This window comes from Rhamphochromis longiceps, linkage group LG7 (genome assembly GCF_057381845.1).
Source record: "Rhamphochromis longiceps isolate RC_006_pf linkage group LG7, R_longiceps_female_GT1.1, whole genome shotgun sequence".
NCBI classification, from domain to species: domain Eukaryota; kingdom Metazoa; phylum Chordata; class Actinopteri; order Cichliformes; family Cichlidae; genus Rhamphochromis; species Rhamphochromis longiceps.
Window position 1 is genome coordinate 62,125,074 of NC_140563.1, and position 9,418 is coordinate 62,134,491.

Sequence of the window (9,418 nt, forward strand, 5' to 3'; positions counted from 1 at the left end):
ACAAACTTCTTTAACCACCATTTTAACCACCACTTCTTTAACATGTAATGTATTTACATTACATTAATGTATTTAAAAAAACATCGCATGAGAAAGTGTGTCCACCTTCTCATGTAATGTTTTTTAATTATTTTTGCTACTTTTTACATTGTATATACATACTGAAGACATCAAATATTGAATTGAATAAAAATAAAATTGAATTGAAATATATACAGACAAATGTAAGTTCGGGAATAAATTTATTGAGATATATACCCATAGCATGCAAAATATCACACAGAAAGTACTTTAAATATTTTTAAAAAACAGTTAAAGTGATGCTTTTTCATAATCAAAAACTTACATACAATCACAATTAAGTCATCTGTGTATACAGTGGCATTTGTATACACAACACACTAATTCACAGAAATGAGTCATACTGTTTAAAAATGCAAGCTTTTGCTTTCAGTGAATGTTCATAGTGTCTTAGATCCAATCATTTACCACCCAGTACTAACACAGAAGTGACTAAAGTCAGTTTTCATTCTATACGAAAAGAGTTGTAACAGTTGCAACACACTGCCCTTACTTCCTTATTAACAATCAATATATATTCATCAACAATCATGTAGTTCGGGGCAACTAAGATCCTTTGATTCCCTGTTTTAGTTTAACAGGATGATATAGAACCTTTACAGCTTACCAGACCAGAAAAAAATGAACCACTTGTGGCTTTTCTGTAACTGTAAAAAAGTCAACAAAAATAAAATGACACGAAAAGAGAAAATGTTAAGATTTAAATACTGATTCAAGAAAGAAAGTTCAGAAATACAGTTCTGTTTGATTTTTGGTTGTTCACATGAATACCTACAGAAAAACATTAATGCAGTTTTAACACACAGTTATGCATTTTTGCTGAAATTTACTACAAAAGATAGAAAAATAGTTTTTGTGTTACAGTTGGCAGCAGAGTGGATGGGCTCAGAGATGATAGTAATGAGGAGTGGTTGGTGCAGCCAAGTCACATGATTAAGCAGGCTGTCTTGGCGGTGTGAGGCGCTCTCTGCGAAATCAACCAAATCTATAATCAAACTGTTTTATAGCACACATCGGAAACATTCATTTTTTCAAAAACTTGTATTTTGTTAAACTGTACCAAATCCCAACAAGTGTGACCCAGAATACTAGACTTGTCACATACATAGTTTTAGTTTGAAAGTCTGATACACAAAAATTATTCTAGAAATCCACATACATTTGAAGTGACATGAATCATGTCAAACTTGCCTCAGTTCCACTGTTTTGAAGGCAGATGAATTTGCCACCTCTGTCAATCTCGTCAGTATAGATGGGTCCTGTGGCTGAGGCAGTGTGCACTTTTGACATTGAGCTGCTGGCGTTTTGTTCCCCTATGTCAACACGCTTCCGCTTTCCCTGAGTGGTGCACACACTTCCACTGCTGGATGAGCCTCGAGACATGGTTTCATGAGATGAAGGACTTTGAGACAGCTTTAGCCTAAAGAAAAGCAAAGTTAAAGAGTTCTGCGTTATCAAAGCTTTTCAGAAGGGATGTCAAAAGATGAGCCAAAATTTTTGTTTCCTCACCTTTCTTCTTCTCCTTCCAGAAGCTTACGATAGATGTTTATCTCCATGTCCAGGGCAAGTTTAACATCAAACAACTCCTCATGCTCATGAAGTTGCTGCTGCATCTTTGCTTGGATCTCAGCCACCTCACGTTCTTTGTCTGCTAGCATTTTGCGGCTCGTATTTTTTTCCTTTATCAATGCTGCCTCCAGCTCTGCTATACGTTCACGCCAACCATGAGTCTCAATATTTGCAAAGAAGACAGAGGTGAACAAGCAAGTCCACAGTGTCATTCAGCAGTGCTTTAATTTTGTTAGCTTTGTGATCTGCGTGACAGCATTGTTCAAATGTATTTGGTAAATTTTTCTTTAGGATTTAGGTTAATACTAATCAGTATTGAAATGTAAGTAAGTTAGGATGTTGGGGTTTTTTGTTTTTTTTTTACTTTAACTTTAAACACAGGTAGTTTTGTAGAGCCAGATTCTTTGGCATGTAAGTTATATTTTGGCATCATTTTTTTTCATGACATCTTAAAAATGTCATAGGATTGGATGGGCTACAGTAAAAAATAGAGTTCTGACATGATCAGTATTTATGTCTCTAAACTTCTGCAGCTATTATGTCAATGTATAGAAGACAGTTGTAAAAACTCATACTGATAGCTATCGAGACAGTCATTATATGACATCAATCTTCTAAATTAAGAAACATTGAGGCAAACACCTATTGCTCTACAAGTCTATACATTCTTGCGACATTGGAATATGTATTATTGTATTGAAATTGTAAATGAAGAGCATTTAAAAAATCTCTCTGAATATCATATCAAAGTTTCATCTATTAATAGCTTCCTGAATTCTCTTTCCCTACTCATGCATGCACTTAACTCAGGGTGAACATATGTAGAACACTACTCTGATCATCCCTTATGGAACTGCAAACTCACCATCAATGTTAATCAGCTCAGTTTATTTCTAAACTCAGATCATTTAACATCCTTCCTGTAATGGAACCATGGTCTGTACTCACACTTAGAACTAAGAAACACAGGCATTTTGGCTGACAGAAATTAAAGCCTTATACGTAAGATAAAAAGCCAACCTCCTTCTGCAGATCAACTAGCTGCGCAGTGAGGCTCTCGATCGTAAGGGCAGACTCTCTGAGCTCCCCCTGAGCCATGTTGGCTGATGCGTCTTTCATCTATGATAAGCGATGCAGATCTTCTGGCTGGAGACAAATATACAAATGTTTCCAGATTCAACAACAGCAACAGTTTCACACCCTGAAAGAGGAACTAAGTGCCGTCAGTGACTTCCTGACATACAGGAAGTTATGTTTACAGTTCTCTTCGCTTTCGTATGGGTGCTACTTTAACATGTTACTTTCTCTGCATGAGCAGACTTCAGCTGGTATCAACATACCGCATTCTGCAGTATATTGTCAATAACTGTTTAACATTCTGGTGTCTACAGCAGATTGCATTCAGTTGATTTCATCTTCAGATCTTAAGATTTTAATTAATCAGACACAAATTTTCTACTAAAGTAAAATACTACATTTAAAAAGCCCTTAGAAAAGACACCAAATAAGAACAAACATTGTTGTAACTGTACATAAAGAGCCTGATGTAACCGGATAGTCCAGTAGATTCCTTCACGCAACAGCTTGCATGATAGCTAATATACAGGACAACAGCTTCAAGCACAGCTTAATAGTGATTGTAGTAAGCAAATCTCAGTTTCAACTGTGAAGGGAAGACTTCAAGCTTGACAGGACGAGTTGCAGCTAGAAAGCCATTGCTAAGACGTCAGAATAAGACAGATAAGCTTGCCTGGGCCATGTACCACCACCAGTGGACTTCTGAAGACTGAATCAAAATTTGAAATCTTCAGTTCATCACACAGGATCTTTGTACAGCATAGAGTAGGCGAAAGGATGGTTCCACAGTGTGTGGCGTCAAATGTCAAACATGGAGGTTTAATGTCTCTAAATCGATTCCATGATTTGTTTGTTTTTTTTACTCCAATTGCTTATTTGTACTATGCTTTCATTTCAGAGTGAAATGAGACAAACTGCATAATTTTCAATAAAAATTTGGAAATATTGGGGTGTTCTAAAACTTAAAACCCCAATATCAAATAATACCATGTTCTAGCTATAAAAAAATTAAATTAAAAAAGAGAATAATTATAGTCATTATTATCTACTTTTTAAGTCTGAATCTTATTGTCTTAGTCTAAATTTGTTATAGTATTACAGAAATAATTGTTTTGTTATGGAGAATGTATACACTTTTACCTCGGTTACCTTTACTAATCAATTTGAGTTCATCTTCCAATGCTGACAGAAGACTAACTGCTTGGTGCCATTCTTGTGCTTCTGTAGACTGCAAGGAGAAGCAGAGTCCTCAAGTTTTTTACTTAGTGATTTCGAAATCATTTGTACTCTGGGGCTTGGGGGCTTCAGTCATGTGTAGCTGGTAGGGTGTAGATATGATATAATATGATGTTGCTGTCGATGAGTAGTTATATGCTTTATGTGTTTTTGTGCATTCAGGTTCATTTAAAGAATGATCGTAATAGATCATTAGAGTTAAAGGAACATCACATCGTGGACCCCACCCAGCAGGGTCATATCTTCTCTGAGCGTCGCATCATAATGGAGGTCCACAGTCCATTTACTATCCGGTCAGACTGACCTTTCATAGTGTATGAATTATTCTGATGCAATTCAAAATGTGCTACGCTGTTTCAGAACATCAAAATTATTCTCAAAATGATCAATATTTTTTTTCTTGATGTCGCAATCATACCCCTTCGTAGAGTGAGACAGGCGATCTATGTTGACTGTGAACAATCAATGAACAGAGGGCTTGGCTTACTAGAACAACTGACATCACCTACAGTGCTGTTTTGAGATCCCCCACTCATATCTGGCATCAAGTGATCTCAATCTATAGACCAGATAAGATGCTTATCATTATACAAAATTATACAGAACAATTATACAAAAATTATACATTATACAAATGTGTAAAACAAAATTTTAGTCCACTCTCAAGATCCAATTGAATTCAATTCAGTTTTATTTTTTATAAAAAAATTAATGGTTTTTATCCTGTGAAAAGTGCTATATAAATAAATTGATTAGATTTGACTATTTATGCAGCAGCAAATCACAACAACTGTCACTTCAAGGTGCTTTATATTGTAAGGTAGACCCTGCAATAATACATACAGAGAAAAACCCAACAATCATATGACCCCGTATGAGCAAGCACTTTAGCAACAGTGGAAGGAAAAACTCCATTTTAACAGGAAGAAACATCCGGAAGAACCAGGCTCAGGGAGGGGCGGCCATCTGCCGCAAACAGTTGGGGTGAGAGAAGGAAGCAGGACAAAATGCATGCAGTGGAAGACAGCCAGAGATTGATAACAAGTGTGATTCAGTACAGAGAGGTAACAAAGTGAGTGATAAAGGTGACTGACAAAGAAATACTCAGTGCATCATGGGAATCCCCCAGCAGCCTATTGCAGCATTACTAAGGGTAGCCCAAAGTTTTAAGCCTAATCTTAAAAGTAGAGATAGTGTCTGTGTCCCGAATCAAACTGGAAGCTGGTTCATAGAAGAGGGACCTGAAAACTGAAGGCTCTCCCTCCCATTCTACTTTTAAATACTCTAGGAACAAGAAGCCTGCAGTGTGACGGCGAAGTGCTCTAATGTGGTGATATGGTACTATAAGGTCATTAAGATAAGATGGGCCTAATTATTTAAGACCTTGTATGTGAGGAGCAGGATTTTGAATTAAATTCTGGATTTAACAGGGAGCTGAAGGGAAGCCAATACAGGAGAAATATGCTCTTTCTTTCCAGTCCCTGTCACTACTCTTGCTGTAGCATTTTGGGTCAACTCAAGGCTTTTCAGTGAGTTTTTAGGACCTCCTGATAATAATGAATTACACTAGTCCAGCCTAGAAGTAATAAATGCATAAATGATTTTTTTTTTAGCGTCACTCTGATTCTAGAGATATTGTGCAAATGTAAGAAAGCAGTCAATCAATTTTTGGCAAATACAGGAAATCAGTTTTTGTCAGCCGATCACTTTTTGGCACAACACCCGGTCGTGCACGTCTTGATTTCTGCTTCAAGGCACTGCAGCGCGTCGCATGTGGGTGAGAGCCCCTCTCCCCTGTCTGTCTGACCGAAAAGTGTACGAAGACGGACAATTTTGGGGGACCATAAATCCTGCAGATTAAGCATTGACCATTGGTCATTTTCAGTACTCACAATTAATTGCCCAATCAAATTACTAAACATAATTACATATTGACATAATTAGAGAGAGATTATAGTCAAATAAATAGCTGCTTTGACAATGAGCCACTGCTGGTAGCTAGATATGGAACGCCAGGACTGCCATAATGAATTAATTAAATACACCATTAAATAATTAATTAAATGTGTCAATAATTAATTAAAATTGGAATTAATTAATTAAATAAATAGTTATGACACATGTAATTAATTAATTATTGACACATTTAATTAATTATTTATGTATTTCACATTTTAATTAATTATTGACACTTAATTAATTATTTATGTATTTCACATTTTAATTAATTATTGACACATTTAATTAATTATTGACACATTTAATTAATTATTTAATGATATATTTATTTATTTCATTTTGGCAGTCCTGACGCCTGGCTCTCGTCATGAAATAATTTTATCTGTCAGCCTCACCCATCAAACTCAGGGGGCGGGGTTAACGCTGCCCATGCAGCTTCTCTAACATTTGATTGGTTGCCGTGCAAAGTAAGTCAAAACAGGTCGATCCTAGAAAATCGATTGCTTGTGTAGACTTGGGGCAGCCAGTTATCCCAGAATGCAGATCAAATCACAAGCAGCAATGGTGGTGGTGTAGTTTTAAAATACCCCGTTTTTCTGTCACCAGCTACACTTTTAACAGTGTTTTAGCCGCGAATGTCGCGACGTATGTCTGGTCAGGTTGTCAACATAGAACATGTTTGCAAAAGTGCTCAGATGTTTTCAGAGATTTCACTAGCTCTGCTAACAGTTAGCATGCAGAGTGCACCGAGGGGGGTACGTTAACCGGTTTGTTTACATATTCCACTCTCCGTGTTCCACATGTTGCATTCGCAGATTCTCATTTTCACCGAACGATCGTCTCTTTCCGCCTGGTCTTGTGTCTCTGTGCTTCTGTAACATAAAGAACGAGCTGACATTTTTCTCACGAAACCAGCGATCAGCTCAGCAGACCCTCAGTTTACCTGCATGCATCCTCCTCCTCATCTGTCAGCTGTTTAACACCTGCTGCTAATTCAAGAAACACGCCTAGTTACCTGGTGATAGTCACAGTTTAACTGGGCAGCCGGTGCTCGATATAACGCAATGTCAGCGCATTTTTCTGCACAAGATAAGTAAATATAGTGTTTTCCCCGAGCGCAGAGCTGCTGGAGCTCGTTTCCTTACAGAGCACTTTATAGGCGAACAGCTTTATCAGCGGCTGATGTCCAATCACCAGCACACAGCTTTCAAACCTCAGCTGAGTTTTAGCTCTCAGTGGTTAAACGCTGGACTTCATTCACTCAGGTTCTGTCTGTCGGGTCACGTTTACTTCGCTGTTTTATTTACAACTGAGCAAATCGGTTTGGCTGAGGTTAAAGTTACGTTTCATAACTGCATAGTTTCACAGACGTTTAATGGTTCACTGGCACATGTGTTAGACTGAACTATCATCTAAATATCATCTGTTTTTTAATAGTTATTCAACTGTATTCTAAGCACCAGCTGTCTGTTAGAATGTGATTTTTTTTTTCTCTCTCTGTTGGCAGAGGTATAAAAATGCGCAGGAAAATCTGACATGCATGGCGAACTTCACCGACGATATTTAGGGAGGAATAAACACACATCAAACATAAATGAACCATTTGTCTGTCTCCATAATTGAGAGAATTTTCTCTTCTTATGTCAACACTCTCTCTCTTTTTTTTTTCTTTTTTTTTTTTTGCTTTTTCGGTCATGTTATGTTTACCTGTCAAAGGCTTGTTACAAACTATGAAACACATCGTGCAGACTTCTGGATGTTAGAAGAAAACTAATACTGCTCATGAATGAGACTAAAGGCAGGAAGGTGTCCTTTAAAACTAAACATGTTAATAGGACCTCCCTGTTTATATCATAGTTTATGATATAGCACGTGTATTTCAGTAATAGCCTGCTGAGGCCACTATACGTGCTGGCCTCATATCAAATGTGAAGGCAGACTGAGTCTATGTTTGACGTTTGTTTATATCTAATCTTCCTTTTCAAACATTTAAACAGCAGCGAGTCTGCAGCTGAGGGAATACAAATTCAAATTGTCGGAACAGGTTTGCTCGTTTCTTGGATTCATTTGGTGATTTATTAAATATATAACTGTTATTCTAATCTGCTGCTGAGTCTCTTACACTTTTCTTTATGCTGTATATTTTCACGTCTCTGGAATAGTTGGCAGTTAGATAGTCAGCTGGGAAACTTTGTGTTAACTCATGGAGCTGAGGATATCGTGGATATGCTGACCTCGCTGCGTGGTGTACAGAGCGAGGTCAGCATGATTAATATTCACAATAAAAATATTAGCCGAACATCATGAAGTCTGTATGTGTTTCATAGTGTCGAACAACCTTTGTACAGTTAAAGCCAGCAGTTACTACATGACGGAAACACCAACGTTATCTCTTTTATGTGTTTATACACAGGTCACGCTGATTACTGAACAAAAACCCAAAGATCAGATGTTAAACAGATTTTTTTGCTCTCTCTCCTCCTTAAACATGTTTTTAATGTTAGTTATAATTCAGAATTGGCGACTGAAACACGTAGGACACATAAGAACATCAGGAAATAAAACATCGATAAATATAACCTCAGTAAAAGAAGTCAGCGGGGGTTACTACAGCTGTGTACCGGGGCCTGCGCTTTGTCGGTGGGATTGCTTGCGAGGCGAGCGGGTCTATCCCACGCTTTGCCGTGAGACTGGGCAGACATCTCCGAAATCATCGAAACACTTTTGCAAAGAGGCTGTATCTTGACAAACCGACCAGACACATGAAGATTAAACCACTACATTCTCGGCTAAAAAAATATTAAAACGGTATTTGGTGACACACAAACAGGGTTTTTCAAAGCTCAGTTCTGTTAGCTTCCACATGCCGGTTGTTGTGTGCTAGAAACAATGGCCACCAGGCCAAAGCAATGGTTTTGACTCGATCAGCGTTAACCCCGCCCCCTGAGTTTGATGGGTGAGGCTGACAGATAAAATTATTTCATGATGAGAGCCAGGCGCCAAGACTGCCAAAATGAAATAAATAAATATATCATTAAATAATTAATTAAATGTGTCAATAATTAATGAAATGTGTCAATAATTAATTAAAATGTGAAATACATAAATAATTAATTAAATGTGTCAATAATTAATTAATTAAATGTGTCAATAATTAATTAAAATGTGAAATACATAAATAATTAATTAAATGTGTCAATAATTAATTAATTACATGTGTCATAACTATTTATTTAATTAATTAATTCCAATTTTAATTAATTATTGCCACATTTAATTAATTATTTAATGGTGTATTTAATTAATTCATTATGGCAGTCCTGGCGTTCCATAGCTAGAGTGTGTGTCTGTTCTGTTTGGACTGATCATTCATGCTGGGGCGCTTACACCAAGAAATCCGTTTGTTTGTTTTTTGTCCCAGGGCAGACCCGCCTCCAGCTGGACCAAGGCCCTTCGACCAGCCAATGAGATGCTACGTTACGTACGCACGCACGCA

The 9,418-nt window shown here is 37.2% G+C and overlaps 1 protein-coding gene across 1 annotated transcript; it reads right to left on the reverse strand.

Moving 5' to 3' along the window:
• Positions 1-267: 267 nt before the first annotated feature.
• Positions 268-2,825, reverse strand: LOC146666607 (lamin-B1.S-like). Its single transcript, XM_085411382.1, has 4 exons — positions 2,671-2,825; positions 1,591-1,811; positions 1,273-1,501; positions 268-1,048 (listed from the first exon to the last, which is right to left on the reverse strand). The coding sequence occupies exons 1-4, from the start codon at positions 2,767-2,769 to the stop codon at positions 1,007-1,009; spliced, it is 591 nt and encodes a 196-aa protein (XP_085267508.1). The 5' UTR covers positions 2,770-2,825; the 3' UTR covers positions 268-1,006.
• Between the last annotated feature and the right edge of the window lie 6,593 nt (positions 2,826-9,418).